Source organism: Thamnophis sirtalis, unplaced genomic scaffold, assembly GCF_051295495.1.
Source record: "Thamnophis sirtalis isolate CommonGarterSnake01/CBP01778 unplaced genomic scaffold, rThaSir2_p1.2 scaffold_2, whole genome shotgun sequence".
Lineage (NCBI taxonomy): Eukaryota > Metazoa > Chordata > Lepidosauria > Squamata > Natricidae > Thamnophis > Thamnophis sirtalis.
This window is the reverse complement of record NW_028261382.1, coordinates 8,958,422-8,975,283: the sequence shown is the minus strand read 5'-3', so window position 1 is coordinate 8,975,283 and position 16,862 is coordinate 8,958,422. Positions and strand designations below refer to the sequence as shown.

At 42.5% G+C, this 16,862-nt stretch overlaps 1 protein-coding gene across 1 annotated transcript in view; it reads left to right on the top strand.

The window, feature by feature from the left end:
- FBN1 (fibrillin 1) overlaps positions 1-16,862 on the top strand; it is a 217,169-nt gene that overhangs the window by 20,807 nt on the left and 179,500 nt on the right. The window contains exons 3-6 of the mRNA XM_087704207.1: positions 3,605-3,687; positions 5,595-5,693; positions 14,321-14,416; positions 16,676-16,771. Of these exons, the coding sequence (XP_087560333.1) occupies positions 3,605-3,687; positions 5,595-5,693; positions 14,321-14,416; positions 16,676-16,771 (374 nt within the window). The remainder of the gene's footprint in view (positions 1-3,604; positions 3,688-5,594; positions 5,694-14,320; positions 14,417-16,675; positions 16,772-16,862) is intronic.

Below are 16,862 nucleotides of genomic sequence, written 5' to 3'. Positions count from 1 at the left end.
TAGGTGGCCAAACTGCTTGAGTTTCCTCTTCAGGATCTGACCTTATAAAGAGCAGTCAGAGTGGATCTCTTCTAGGATTGACCGGTTGGATGGCCTTGCAGTCCAAGGGACTCTCAGGAGTCTTCTCCAGCACCAGAGTTCAAAGGCCTCCATTCTTTGGTGCTCAGCCTTCCTTATGGTCCAACTTTCACAGCCATCCATTGCAACTGGGAAAACCATCGCCTTGACTAGACACACTTTTGTTGGCAGGGGGATGTCTCTGCTTCTTAGTATGCTTGTATGGATACTCCTGTGGAAAAAGATTTCACACCACCGTCCCAATGCTGCTTAAATACTATTGCATCTTTCCAATCCACTTTCAGTGAGAAGTTTATTGAAATTGAATGAACAGGTAGTCCTTGGTCTACAACAATTTATTTAGTGACCGATCAAAGTTACAACAATATTGAAAAAAAGTGATTTGTGACTGCTTTTCACACTTACAGCCAGGATACTCACGTGTTCAAAATTCAGACACTTGCCAATAGGTTCATATTTATGACCATTGCGGGGTCATGGGATCTCCTTTTGTGACCTTTTGGATCAATGGGGAAGCCAGATTCACTTAACAACTGTGTTACTAACTTAACTGTAGTGATTTGCTTAATATCGGTAGCAAGAAAGTTCATACAATGGGGCAAACATGACTTCACTTGCTTAGCAAGAGGAATTTTGGTGCTCAATTGTGGTTGTAAGTCAAGGACAACATGAATAACATGTCTCCTATTATGAATCTTGCAGCGATCAAGCCTTATGCTGCAGGACTTAGAGAAGCTCTCACTATACACTGAAATTCAATGTAGAAAAAAGTAAAAGTAAAGAAAATAAAAGATGTGGAGACTCTAGAACAGTGTTTTTCAACCTTGGTGACTTTAAGTCCTATGGACTTCAACTCCCAGAATCCCCCAGCCAGCATAGCTGGCTGGGGAAATTCTGGGAGTTGAAGTCCACAGGACTTAAAGTCACCAAGGTTGAGAAACACTGCTCTAGAAAGAGTGCAGAGAAGAGCAACAAAGATGATTAAGGGACTAGAGGCCAAAACATATGAAGAACGGTTGCAGGAACTGGGTATGTCTAGTTCAATGAAAAGAAGGACTAGGGAAGACATGATAGCAGTGTTCCAATATCTCAGGGGTTGCCACAAAGAAGAGGGAGTCAAACTATTTTCCAAGGCACCTGAGGGTAGAACAAGAAGCAATGTTTTGTATTAATGGAAGATTCCTAACGCTTGATTTGGTAAGCTTTTTCACAATTAAAAAAATATGCACGGTTGGGCTGATTCCTAGTCATTGCACCCTCTTGTCTTTGAGCATGAAGTGCCACAACTTTGGCGTGATGTCCTCTTAAATTCATTGTCAATGTCAAAATGCACATAGTTGCATATATTTTATTATAGATGAGCTAAGGTAAAGGTGAAGGTTCCCCCACAGATCCCTGCTAGTCATTCCAGACTCTAGGGGGCAGTGCTCATCTCTGTTTCAAAGCCCAAGAGCCAGCCTTGTCTGAAGACTTTCTCCGTGGTCATGTGGCCGGCATGACTAAAAGCCAGAGGCGCATGGAGCACTGTTACCTTCCCACCAAAGCTGGTTCCTATTTTTTTACTTGCACTTTTTACGTGTTTTCGAACTGCTAGGTTGGCAGAAGCTGGGACAAGTAACGGGAGCTCACTCCGTTATGCGACGCTAGGGATTCGAACCGCCGAACTGATGACCTTCTGATCGACAAGCTGAGCATCTTAGCCACTGAGCCACTGCCTCCCTAGATGAGCTAAAGAGAGAGCCAAACTGGTTTTTAAAGGGCCTATTTCTGAAACCTAGTTGTCCTTGTCGATTTACAATGGATTTCCGTGCCATTTTTCTGAATGCACAAGTCTGCTTTAAACCAAAACAACTCCATCATCCATTCGATTGTGTAGCGTATTCTTTCCCCAGAATCCAGCAGTAAGAGCCACTTCCTATTAGCGATAAAAATCTCGTTTCCTCCTCGGCAGGAAACCAGGGTTGGATATCTTTGCTGCCTTGAAGCACTGGAATCATGTTTGGCACCGATAAGAGGGTAATTCCAAACAAATTTGGTCTGTTCTAGCTACGGGGAGGGCCGTGGAGTTGAAACACAATGGAATCTTTCATAGGTGAATGCATCCATCGCCTGGATTAGCTTTGCCTGAAATGAACTACAGGTGGGGCTGGCGTGATGACCACAATTGACCCCCAACGTTTCTGCTGCGGAGACAGCTTAAGTGAATTCTGCCACATTTTACGACCTTTCTTTTTTTAAAACATATTTTTTATTTCCATTTTCATAACATACAATCACATGTATACTATACATAGCCAGTATCGTATAGTAATAAATAATGATTACATCAGTTCCTCTTGTTCATCAATGCCCCCCAAAATAAAAACCCATTAATAGCTCTTCTGCTCTCCATATATCTCTTTCTTCTACCTCTCTCCTACTTCCTATCTCCCCTCCATCATCCTTTCCTACTCTACTTCCCCTTCTCTTCTCCTTCTCCTCTCTCTACATTCCACTCCTCCTTATCCTCATCCTCCTCATCTTCCCCCCTTACCCTCCTTCCTATCCTCTCTTCCCATCTTTCTCTCTACATTCCACTCCTCCTCATCCTCCTCATCTTCCCCTCTCCTCTCCCTCTCTTCCCATCTCCCTTCTGTTTCTCACTCTTCCTCTCATTGGTGTATTTCCGCTTCTGAGCAAACTCCAATCTATGTTGATAGTATTTATACTTCCATAACAATATACTTAACATATCGTAGTTTTAAAGAAAAAATAAGAGAAAACAGTATACATGTGCAATCATCAAATCCAACATTAGAAATTATATTTGGTCCGCACCTTTCCCCCCTGTAAATAAATACAAGACAACTCCAGATTATCAAACTAATTTGACATAAATAAATAAGTTACAGACGATGGGAAGTATCAAAACATGTTTGCAACATTACTAAGCACATTTCATTGGATAGTAGCTTATATAGGTTTTCTAAATAACGGTTTTATATAAATCTTCACAGTTCTTTAAAAAATGCGGCGTGATTGTTAACTGTCAATGAAATTACAAAGGAAAATGCAGATTTCTCATAATGCCTTGATATGTATATATTATAGATCCGTGTTCATGTATCACATTAGGTTGATATTAACCATGATTGGGTATTTTCAAGCTTACTATATTTTGTGACCCCAACCTGTTTGTGGTGCATTTTCACTCCTAGAAAATGAGTTAATTTAGTGAACAGATTTTTGAACTCGTAAATAGAATTTGAAGAATGAGGTAGACGTAGGGGGTGACATTGTAATATAATTTCAAGCATATTTAATTTGTATCTTAAATTATTGCATTCTATTCTGATTATATTTTAAATTGTATTTTATTCCATTTACATTTTAAATTGTGGTTTATTTCAATCTCATTTTAAATTGTAGTTTTTTGTCTCTGGAACTTAGCATTTTGATATGGCCCAAGGGCTAATCAATAAATATTGATTGATTGAATTTGAAGAATGATCAAATTTCTATTGTTTTCTCTCTCTCTTTCTTACAGACCTAATGTTTGTGGATCACGGTATAACGCCTATTGCTGTCCTGGGTGGAAAACTTTACCCGGTGGAAATCAATGTATTGTCCGTAAGTTGTTATTTCTGCTGATTTTATTGGGAAGTCTCTCATTTGTTTAATTTTTTTAAAAAAATATTTTTATTTTAAAAAAAAGTTAAAATACAGTTAAATTAAGGAGAAATTTCCTGACAGTGAGCACATCAGTGAAACAACCTGTCATATATATATATATATATATATATATATATATATATATATATATATATGTATGTATGTATGTATGTATGTATGTATGTATGTATGTATGTATGTACGTACAAATAAAAAAACATACATACATACATATATATATATATATATATATATATATATATATATATATATATATATATATATATATATGTTTTTTTATTTGTGCTGATAAATAAATAAAGGGAGACTAGTATATATATTATGTATATGTGTATGTGTGTGTGTGTGTGTATGTTTGTGTGTGTGTTTGTGTGTGTGAAAGGAATATATATATATATGCTTCCTCCCATATTTGGGCATGCTAGGAGTTGTGACACAATATATACCTATTTCCCTGGCTTAGCTGATAAAGGACGAGAGCCTGTGGCTTAGTGGCTAACAGAACTGCCTACTATATAATACAGCACAGGTTCGATTCCCAGTAAGGGTATGGCTAGCTGATGAGAGCTAAATAGCTTGAAATAGATCTATACTAGTCTCCCTTTATTTATTTATCAGCACAAATGCAACACACACACACACACACACACACACACACACACACACACACACGTATATATGTATATATATACACACACACACGCACACACACACACACACAAACGTGAAGTATTAGTACTGCTTTATAAAGCCTTAGCAAGGTCACACATGGAATCCTGCATACAGTTTGTGGTACACCACATTACAAAAAACATGTTGAGACTTTGGAAAAAGTGCAAAGAAGAGCAACTAAGAAGATTAAGGCCCTGGAGACAAAAACAATATGAAGAACAATCGCAGGATTTGGGTTTGACTAGTCTAAAGAAAAGAAGGATTAAGGGGGACATGATAAGTATTTGAAAGGCTGCCACAAAGAGGAGGCGGCCAACTTACTTTCCAAAGCATCAGAAGGCAGGACAAGAAACAATGGATAGAAACAAATCAAGGAGAGAAGCAATTTGGAATGGAGGAGGAACTTCCTAACAGTGAGGACAATGAACCAATGAAACATTTCTGTCTTCAGAGGTTGTGGGTGCTTCATCACTGGAGGTTTTTAAGAAGAAACTGGATAGACACTTGTCTGGACAGTCACTACTAGGATCTCCTGCTTCAGGAGGAGATTGGACTAGAAGGTCCCTTCCAGTTCCATTCTGATGGAGCTCTCTTAAGTATACACTTTAGCAGCGGCAATGACAAAAATAATGTGAACTTTGACTCTTAAGTTTGATGAAGACCGATCTTGAAGATCAGACAATCGAAAAAGAATCTGATAGTCTGAACAGGCAAATTCAGTCATTCATTTCATTTCATTTCATTTATTGAATTTATAGACCGCCCAATCCCGGAGGACTGCGGGCGGCTTACAGAAATGAGAAATATAGAAAAGGGGTTAAAACAATAAGACACAACAAGATTAAGAAACAACACAACATGCACCCAGTCTAAGCGGGGCTGGACCTCAATCAAGAGGTCAACAGCCCCAGGCCTACCGGAAAAGCCAGGTCTTGATGGCTTTACGGAAGGCCATGAGAGTGGGTAGGGTCCGGATCTCTGGGGGTAGCTCATTCCATAGGGCCGGAGCGGCAACAGAGAAGGCCCTCCTCCGAGGCGTCGCCAGCCGGCATTGTCCAGCTGAAGGCACCTAGAGAAGGCCCATCCTGTGCGATCTTATTGGTCTTAGGGAGGTATGCGGCAGAAGACGGCCTCTCACATCTCTGAAAGCATCGTCCTTTTCTTATTTACAGCGATTTGCAGACATTCCTGTGGAGATGGGTTTTGCTCCAGGCCCAACATGTGCACGTGTCCAAACGGCCAGGTTTCTCCATCCTGCGGCTCAAAATCAGGTATGCATTCAATATTTGGATCGGTCATCCCTGCTTGGATGGCCAAACTAGTAGAGCAGTTTGTTCATCATTTCCTGATATCTTAGTAGCACAGACACCCAAATAGTGATGTATGTTTGACCACAGCTGAGAGAATCTAACGCAGGGCTGGCCAACCTGGCCAACGTTACGGCGGGTGGACTTCAGTTCCCAGAATTCCTCAGCCAGCTGGGGAATTCTGGGAGTTGAAGTTCACAAGTCTTAAAGTGGGCAAGGTTGGATAACCCTGATCTAGGTTTGAGTTACTTGCAAGCATTTCTTTTTTATTGAAAATTTTGGAAAAAAAAAAACTTTTACAAATGTTTACCTCCCTCCCCGTCCCCTCCCCACCCAACCCCCCCAACCTCCCCCCCCCCGACTTCCCAGAACCAATACAGGGTATAAATCTTTAACAAAAATATTCTAAAGTAAACTTTTAAAAAAATTAGTATCATCTTTCATTTGAGCTTTAACTCCTCTTTGCTAGGCTAGCTCTAGACAAATTATATCATTCCTTGTTTCTTCAGTCATAAACTATCTGGAATTTCTTAGTCCCATATTTATTTTGAATATAGTCAATCCATCTTCTCCACTCCACTTTATATCTCTCATTTGAGTGGTCCTTGAGATATGCTGATATTTTAGCCATCTCTGCTAGGTTTGTTACTTTTAATGTCCATTCTTGAATAGTAGGCAAATCTTCCTTCTTCCAGTATTGCGCCACCAGCAATACAAGCATTGCAAGCATTTCTTGTGGCCGCATTAAATATAACAAATAACATCCTATCACGACAGTTTCTGATTCCTTCTTCTTTTTTTTTAACTTCGGCACACCTGACACACCCGTTTTAGGAATGAACAAACTAGAATTTATGAAAGTCCCTGTAAGATCTGGTCATCCATTACCAGAGGCCACCAAGCAGAGGCATTATATAAGGGTGTTCAGTGACCTAATTTTTCAGTAAATGGTATTAATTATTATTCAGATGCATTATGCTTGTCTGGAACTGTTTTATGGGTTCGTAAAGGAGCTGAAAGCACGAGAAAGCGAAAAGTAGGGTAAACATTTACATGAAAGTAGAATAAAATTAATACCACGCAAATAGAAAGTTCTAATTTCTCTTGTACGCAGCAGGAGTGTTTAGCTCTCACATTGATTGGCTTCCCAGGGTTGTGTGAAATCAGTAGTCCCAATTCTACTTTTATTAGATGGCTGGTGTTTTGTATTTACAGTTGCATTCTTTTTCAATTGTGTTTTGAATTCATATGTGGTTTTGTTTCCTTTTTTTTTGTTTTTTGTTAGCCACAGTTCTTTTTGATCCAGAGACAGGACATAAATCTAATCAATCTTTCTTTATTTGCTGGTTTATTTGCACTGCAGGGGCCTTCCCTTTAACTTATTTATCGGCATTGTTTAATTAGGGCCATATAATGAATTCGGCCCTCTGCTTCACTAATCACGTGCCGGAAAAAGAAAGGATTTTCAGGAAAATGTTGAGTTATAAAAATACTCAAAATATAAGCTTTTGATCTAAGATATCCTGCAGATTCTCAGACTATAATTCCCATGTTCCTGAGTCTCATAGGAATGAGGGGGGAGTTGTAATCCAGCATACAGGTAGTCCTTGAGATACGACCACAATTGACCCCAAATTTTCCATTGTTAAGGGAGATGTTTCTTAAGTGAGGTTTGCCCCATTTTACGACCTTTCTTATTGAGTGACTCACCGCAGATGCTCAGTGAGTAACAGGGTTGTGAAGGGAATCTGGCTTCCCCATTGTCTTTGCTTTTCAGAAGGTCACAAAAGGTGATCCCGTGGGCATTACAACCGTCATAAATATGAGCCAGTTGCCAAGTCACTTTTTTCCAGTGGCGTTGTAACTTTGAATGGCCGCTAAGCCGAGGACTCCTTGTGTTGGGAAGTCACAAACTGGGGGAAGCCACACTTGAAAATTTTCAACTCGGTTGACTCTTTCTCTACTGCTCAACCTTAGATCCCTTTCCAGAGCCGAGGTGGCGCAGTGGTTAAATGCAGCACTGCAGGCTACTTCAGCTGACTGCCGTTCTGCAGTTCGGCTGTTCAAATCTCACCAGCTCAGGGTTGACTCAGCCTTCCATCCTTCCGAGATGGGTAAAATGAGGACCCGGATTGTTGTTGGGGGCAATATGCTGACTCTGTAAACAGCTTAGAGAGGGCTGAAAGCCCTATGAAGCGGTATATAAGTCTAACTGCTATTGCTATTTCCAAGGGATCTGACAAATAAGACTTTTAACCATCGTAGGATTTCTCCTCCCAACTGTTATCCCAACCAAGAAACAGCCTGAAATGCTTAAAACTTTACATCTGTTCTTTTCCTGGCCCTCAGCGCTGAGACATGGCTGGCCAAGACAGCCAAGGGATGCCTTTTCCGGATCCTCCTCTGCATTTATCCTCTTAGACCTCACAGATGTTTCCCGCAATTCCGTCCTCCCATAAGGATTTCAAAGAGATTGTGGATGAGATGGAAGGACGGCTCCACCAGCCTGGCCAAGAGTCCAGCTTGTTAGCTCAGCCAGATGCTTCCAACGCGTAGCCCACTCCTGCCGTTATCTCCTAGCGGTGTCTGTCCCAATAAGGGAGAATATCTGTAGTTCAGGGTTGACATGGGGGGTGGGGTGTCCTTGGTGCTTTTCTTGCAGACATTTATTTACCCAAACTAGGTAACATCATCAGTGCTAGTAAGGAGTGAGATTTGCAGGGAGAAGGAGGACTTGGTGCTCTCTGAGCTTGGTGCTTTTCTTGCAGATGTTTCATTACCCAAACTAGGTAATATCATCAGTAGTAGTAAGGGGTGAGATTTGCAAGGAGGAGGAGGAGCAGCGGCAGTAGTAGTAGTAGTAGTAGTAGTAGTCGTCGTCGTCCTTGGTGCTCTCTGAGCTTGGTGCTGTTCTTGAAGACATTTATTTACCCAAACTAGGTAACATCATCAGTAGTAGTAAGGAGTGAGATTTGCAAGGAGGAGGAGGAGGAGCGGCAGTAGTAGTAGTAGTAGTAGTAGTAGTAGTAGTAGTCGTCGTCGTCGTCGTCCTTGGTGTTCTCTGAGCTTGGTGCTTTTCTTACAGACATTTATTTACCCAAACTAGGTAACATCATCAGTAGTAGTAAGGAGTGAGATTTGCAAGGAGGAGGAGCAGCAGTGGCAGTAGTAGTAGTAGTAGTAGTAGTAGTAGTAGTAGTAGTCATCGTCCTTGGTGCTCTCTGAGCTTGGTGCTTTTCTTGCAGACATTTATTTACCCAAACTAGGTAACATCATCAGTAGTAGTAAGGAGTGAGATTTGCAAGGAGGAGGAGCAGCAGTGGCAGTAGTAGTAGTAGTAGTAGTAGTCGTCGTCGTCGTCGTCGTCATCGTCCTTGGTGCTCTCTGAGCTTGGTGCTTTTCTTACAGACATTTATTTACCCAAACTAGGTAACATCATCAGTAGTAGTAAGGAGTGAGATTTGCAAGGAGGAGGAGGAGCAGCGGCAGTAGTAGTAGTAGTAGTAGTAGTAGTAGTAGTAGTAGTTGTCGTCGTCATCGTCGTCCTTGGTGTTCTCTGAGCTTGGTGCTTTTCTTACAGACATTTATTTACCCAAACTAGGTAACATCATCAGTAGTAGTAAGGAGTGAGATTTGCAAGGAGGAGGAGCAGCAGTGGCAGTGGCAGTAGCAGTAGTAGTAGTAGTAGTAGTAGTAGTAGTAGTAGTAGTAGTAGTCCTTGTCCTTGGTGCTCTCTGAGCTTGGTGCTTTTCTTGCCAACATTTATTTACCCAAACTAGGTAACATCATCAGTAGTAGTAAGGAGTGAGATTTGCAAGGAGGAGGAGCAGCAGTGGCAGTGGCAGTAGCAGCAGTAGTAGTAGTAGTAGTAGTAGTAGTAGTAGTAGTAGTAGTAGTAGTAGTCCTTGTCCTTGGTGCTCTCTGAGCTTGGTGCTTTTCTTGCCAACATTTATTTACCCAAACTAGGTAACATCATCAGTAGTAGTAAGGAGTGAGATTTGCAAGGAGGAGGAGCAGCAGCAGCGGCAGGTAGTGAAACTGGTAGAATCCCACCCCTGGTTTGGATTATTACTGGGGTCAAGTTGAACTAAAGGTTTATTTACCTTTGCTTTCACCTGTGGTTAGGCTCAATTTGATGACTTCTAAGCCAACAAAATTCAGTTTATGGTTTAATTTTTAGGGCTATGGGGAAACTCACAGGAAGCCCCGTGGGTCCTCCAAGGAAGGCTGCTGTTGAAATCCTTGAAACTAGAGATGTGTTACCAGTGGCTAACACGGAGACATTGTGGGGCGTGCGGTCTTCTGAGAAACGTACGCAGTTGATTTGAATAGATGCCATACTTTCCACTTTACTGTAACAGTAAAGAAAACATTTACCGTAAAATAGTTTAAGTAAACATTTACTTACGAGACTCAACATATTGTACAATGACAACTGGAGTTTCAAACAACCCCAGTTCAAACAATTCAAACAATGTACTTGTAAATGGTGATTTCAGCACAGCATCTAGCTTGCCAATGAATGAATAAGTCAGAAATTTTCCTTTGGAGTGGGGAAGATGCATTTGAGTATAGTTAAAGAATACGATCTGACGTACTCACATTACAGTTTTAAGTGTGAAGAATGGCCAGCGTGACCAAACGAACGCAATTTACTGAATGAATTGTTGTAAGTCAAAGGATAGCTATATACAGGCTATATATGAATCTAGGACTCCGTATCGAAGCAACTGCTAAGCTGTATTTGAAAATATTTAAGTGGCTTTTCTGGTAATTATGTGGGAATGGAAGTTAGCTTTTGGCACGCTCTCCTCTAATTGAAATCAGTTTTGTGGTTTTAAGTTTCTACCCCGCCTGACAGATGATATCATTTCCTATGTGTTTTCTAATCAGGTCTGTTTTCCTGAAATGCCATAAAGCTTTAACTGAGCCATTTTTCAAGCGATGGCCATCGTTACCCCTGCCCTTGATCAATTTAGGATGGAATAGATGGGGTCTGCCAGCTAATTATTCTTAAGGTTGTTTTTTCCCCCCCTCTCTAGCTAAAATTAACTCTTACTAAGAGCCAAAGTGAAAGTCGAATGACATGTAGCTCAATATTAAAAAGGCTGAAAAGAAATGTAGATAGGGACTTCTGGGTGGGCTTCTTATCTCTGCGATCAGAACAAACAGAAAATGGACATGTTTAATCTGCTTTTGAGTTGTGGTTTGGATCCAAAGTAGCTCTTTTGAAGCTTCTTGCTGTAGCAACATAAAGTCTATTGCTGCCATTAAAGGGGGGGGGGGGACCCTATATGTAGATGCACATAGGAGAAAAACCTGAGGTCCCATTGATTGAATACTCCGAGTTTTGCAGATTTCACATCATTCTATGACCAATCTCATAGGGACGCAGTGGCTCCAGTGGCTAAGACGCTGAGCTTGTCGATCAGAAAGGTTGGCAGTTCTGTGGTTCAGTAGTCAGACTGGACTACTGCCATGCGCTCTACATGGGGCAGCCCTTGAAGAGCATTCGGAGACTTCAGCTTGTCAGAATGCAGCCGCGCGAGCGATTGTGGGTGCACACCGGTACACCCACGTCACACCTATCCTCCATGAGCTGCACTGGTCTTCGGATACGCTTCAAGGTGCTAGTCGTCACTTATAAAGCCCTTCATGGTATTGGACCTGGGTACTTGAGAGACCGCCTGCTGCCAATTACCTCCAACAGACCAATTAGATCCCACAGACTAGGCCTCGTCCGAATTCCATCTACTGGCCAATGCCGATTGGCTACCACCCGGAGGAGGGCCTTCTCTGTGGCTGCTCCGGCCCTCTGGAACGAGCTCCCCGTGGAGATTCGGACCCTCACCACCCTTCAGGCTTTCCGCAAAGTCTTAAAAACCTGGCTGTTCTGACAGGCCTGGGGCTGACGAGTTCTCCGTCCCCGCTCGAATTGTGTGGTTGTTGATTGTTTTTAAATTGTTGTAGTTGTTTGTCCATTGTTTTCCTCTTGTTTGTATCCCCCCCCTTACTTTGGTTTGTGAGCCGCCCTGAGTCCCTCCGGCAATAGGGCGGCATAGAAATGCAATAAATCAAATCAAATCAAATCCCTAGCGCTGTGTAACGGAGTGAGCTCCTGTTACTTGTCCCAGCTTCTGCCAACCTAGCAGTTCGAAAGCACGTAAAAAATGCAAGTAGGAAAATAGGGATCACTTTTGGTGAGAAGGTAACAGTGTTCTGTGCGCCTTTGGCGTTTAGTCATGCCGGCCACATGACCATGGAGACGTCTTCGGACAGCGCTGGCTCTTCGGCTTTGAAAAGGAGATGAGCACTGCCCCCTAGAGCCACGAAGGATTAGCACATATGTGCGAGGGAAACCTTTACTATTAACCTTTATGACCAATCTTAGCATGATGTGGGAATCTTCCTTTAGCATGCTGTGAATGGATAGTTTAGCGTGGGTTTTTCTGTTTTTCTCTGCCAAGAGGCACCATAAAGCAGGGATGTCCAACCAAACTTGGCAACTTTAAGACCTCCAACTCCCACAGGGCTGACTGTGGAATTCTGGGAGTTGAAGTCCACAGGTCCAAGCCAAGCTTGTACACTCCTGCCATAAATTCCCAGGTAGTATTGCTTTTGGCAGGTTCAAGGTCAAGTTCCACCCTTCCGCTGGACTCGTTACCAGAGTTTAGACCAGATATTTTTTATTTAATTTAATTTACCTTATAAAATTATTATTGTGAAAGATTAAAATTGGGAAAGGCCCTAATGTACACTTGACTTGAGTTCCCAGGGAAAAGCTGAGATAAGCCATAAGGAGCAAATCATTTTTAGTTAATCTCAATATATTTGCAATGCTTGAATCCTAAATTGTCTTGTGGCCCGCCCGCGGCCAGCAGAGTCGGACAATGAGGAGATTTGGGAGGAACAATGGACCAGTCCTGGAGTCTGGGAAAGGCTCGGACGAGGGCACTGCGTTGGAGGCAGAGATGGCCCAAGGCCATCTGGCAGTTCTCAGCTGCCTTTGGAGCTAGACAGCAGTGAGGCAGAGGAACAGCTGGAGCCTGTTCCCAGTGTGCAAAGCTGCCAGAAGAAAAGAACAGCTAAGAAATTAGGGTCGACTTGGGAGTAAAGCCACAAGTGGATGGTGAATGGCCCCTCCCATAGGGAATAAAAGAGGAGAGAAAGGGGAGTGGCCTTTTCCAGGAAACAATTGGTTCATTCATTCATTTCAGGAGTGTGAAGATCTGTCCGTGAATCTCAAAGACTCTGTGCCCAGTCTTTCCTTGCACAGCACTGTGTTTGTAAAATATTTACATGGCAGCTTTCCAAGCTAGATAAGGTCTGTGGTCATAAATTCACCTTTGAAAGACTGTTTACCAGGCCTTTACTGAATGTGAATGAGAGGAATTCACATTTGTTTAATAAAAGGGATTTTGTCGGGACCAGGAATCTGTTTCATGCTTTTTGGGGAAGCCTAGCTCAGAACAAACTCTGAGTAAAATCACAGCATCTTCTTAAATCATAGTTTGGAGGATACTTAAACATATCAAGGGTTGATCATACTTTTTGAGTTAGTTACGCTTTGTGGTTTAGAAATTACAATATCATGACATTGTCCTTTTGAAGGTTACTTTTATATTGGACTTCTTTCCCAGGCTTGACATTCTGCATCTGCTTTATCTGGCATCTACTTGTAGAACAAGTAGAGAATTAAATTGCAAGATTTCTCCCTTCCCCCAAGCACTGACAACAACCAGGTGTCACTTTCTAGTTTACTAGCACCTCGCCAACTATGCTATCTGCAGTTCAGCGGTTCTAATCTCACTGGCTCAAGGTTGACTCAGCCTTCCATCCTTCCGAGGTGGGTAAAATGAGGACCCGGATTGTTGGGGGCAATATGCTGACTCTGTAAACCGCTTAGAAAGGGCTGAAAGCCCCATGAAGCGGTATATAAGTCTAACTGGTATTGCTATTTCTAATTTTGCTAGGTGGCTAGCAAAATTGCCCCATATTGGCAACTAGCTAGTGACATTGAAATACAGTAAAGAGCAAAACACAATATTTTTCATTGTATTATATTTTCTTTAAAAATCATATACATCTTTGATTTTGACAAGTTTATCTCTACATTTTCTCGTGTACGTTTTTTTTTTTTTAGTTTTCATCTGCCAGTTTTCTCCTGAATCTTCTCTACAATCTGTATTCTCCAAGGATGATCATCATCATCATCATAATCTTTTTAAGATTATAATCCCTTGTGGGGTGGAGTCTGGGCAACTGAATGGAACTAGCTGAGTGTCTAATGGCCGGATGCCCTTCCCTGTCACCAATGGGGAGTTTTGTTCAGCCGATATATTCTCATTGTGCCAGAGAGAGAAATATCTCCCTCTACCTAGGATTGAACTTATAGACTCTTGATTGCGAGGCGAGAGCATCACCTCTAGGTCATCACCCCCCTCACATTCTCCTAAGGCGATAAGGGTAGCATTTTCCCTGCGCCTTTTATGATGTCACCTGCAGAACCAAGCATAGACGTTGATGGCGTCTGTTTGTGTGTGGTTGTTGTGCAGACCCATAAATAACAGACTTGTTTTTCTTTTTCCAAGTGCAACACTGCAACATCCGGTGCATGAATGGTGGGAGCTGCAGTGACGACCACTGTCTCTGTCAAAAGGGATACACCGGGACACACTGCGGGCAGCGTAAGTAATCAGAACGTTCAGTCTGAATCAGAGGTGGGTTCCTACCAGTTCGCACCTATTCGGTAGAACCGGTTTGTCAAATCTACCAAACCGGTTAGAAGAGGTTCCACCAGTGGACCCGGAAAGCAGGCCACACCTACAGAAGAGGTTCCAAAAATTTTTGAAACCCACCACTGGCAAGGACCTTGTAACTTGACAGCTTTAAGACTTGCATGCTTCAATGCCAGAGTTTCTGAATAGCTACTTGGACCGACCTAAGTACTAATTCATAATTTCATATCCGGTCACATGGGCGGCAAGCCACTCCCATCTGGTCACATGGGTGGCGAGCCACTCCCACAAAGGAGGCCACACCCACAGAATTCCAACAATTTTTGAAACCCACCACTGGTTCGAATTCAGAAACACCGATGAGATGGTAAAGAAGCCGTTGAGAATTCGTGTTTTAAACCATTCATGGAGGAAGTTCATCAGTTTATAAAAACAACAGTAGCAAGAATACCTCTTCATGGCAGGTCCCCCATGGTTTGCTACTCTTCCATTACACACACGCGCATGCACGCGCGCACACACAAACACACACACCAAGTAACACGAGAAGAGCCTTCTCCAGTCACTGGGATGCAGATTCCAGATTAGATCCAGACGAAAAATGTCACCATTCTGAACGGAGGAATTTTGAGTATAGTAAATGTTGTGAAATGCAGTCCTTCAACTCTTGTTTGGGCTGCCAAATTCCCCTCTAAGAACTTCTATCTTGGCTGCAGTTAAAATAGAAAAATAAAAATAAAAATCAGCCACCAGATCAGGGCAGGATTGCGTGTGGATTGCCTGTAATTTTTTTTTCAGAGAAGCTTGTAACTTTTCAAGAAGTGCCAGGAAACAGAAAAAAATCTTGCTGGCTGGAATATGCCTCAGACAAAAGGCTTGAGACTTAATTGCTGTAGACGTTTTTGTATTAGTGTCATAAAGGTATTGGGAAAGTTTGATGTATTTCATATCCGATTAGTGACAAATTTGTCATCGCTAACGGTTGACGCCATCCAGTTCTCTTTGCCTTTGAAAAGGAAATCTGTGTCAGGCTTATTATCAGGGGTGAAATCCAGCAGGTTCTGACAAGTTCTGGAGAACCGGTAGTGGAAATTTTGAGTAGTTTGGAGAACTGGCTGGCCCCAGAGTGGGGTGGGAATGGAGATTTTGCAGTATCCTTCCCTTAGAATGGGGAGGGAATGGAGATGTTGCAGTAACCTTCCCCTGGAGTGGGGAGAGAATGGGGATTTTACAGTATCCTTCCCATGGAGTGGGGTGGGAATGGAGATTTTACAGTATCCTTCCCCTGGAGTGGGGAGAGAATGGGAATTTTGCAGTATCCTTCCCGTGGAGTGGGGTGGGAATGGAGATTTTGCAGTATCCTTCCCGTGGAGTGGGATGGGAATGGAGATTTTGCAGTATCCTTCCCATGGAGTGGGATGGGAATGGAGATTTTGCAGTATCCTTCCCATGGAGTGGGGTGGGAATGGAGATTTTACAGTATCCTTCCCCTGGAGTGGGGAGAGAATGGGAATTTTGCAGTATCCTTCCTGTGGAGTGGGGTGGGAATGGAGATTTTGCAGTATCCTTCCCGTGGAGTGGGATGGGAATGGAGATTTTGCAGTATCCTTCCCATGGAGTGGGGTGGGAATGGGGATTTTGCAGTATCCTTCCCCTGGAGTGGAAGGGAATAGAGATTTTGCAGTATCCTTCCCCTGGATTGAGGAGGGAATCGGGTTTTTACAGTATCCTTCCCCTAGAGTGGGGAGAGAATGGAGATTTTATAGCATCCTTCCCCTGGAGTGGGGAGGGAATGGAGATTTTGCAGTATCCTTCCCCTGCCATGCCCATCAAGCCCACAGAACCGGTAGTAAAAAAAAAATGGATTTCTCCACTGCTTATTATGGAAAGTATAGTAAATTGTAAAGAGAGCCACTTCAGTCTGGTGGTTAAGGCAGCTAGAAACCTGGAGACTGGGAGTTCTAGTCCAGCGTTCCACCCAGAGTGGATCCTGCAACCTAGTCCTCAGACACACATATACTTGCTTTCATTGGTGAGAGAGCTCGAACGCTTGTTTCTACAAGTAGTTTACCTTGATTAGGGCTTCTTCGAGCTTCAACCTTTACTTATCCTCTTGAAAATACCTTAAAACTGTGAATGGGCATTGATGATGAAAACCCAAGTTCTCTTAGCCTCTTGTTGACTTTTTGTTGTTTGCTCCACTTGCAGCTGTCTGTGAAAATGGATGTCTGAATGGAGGAAGGTGTGTGGCACCAAACAGATGTGCCTGCACGTATGGCTTCACGGGACCTCAGTGTGAAAGAGGTAAGTGGGAATTTCCATTTTTTAAATTAAAACAGTAGAAAACTCTATATAAACTTTCTTGGGGGCCCAGGAAAGCCATGGGCAACCAAGA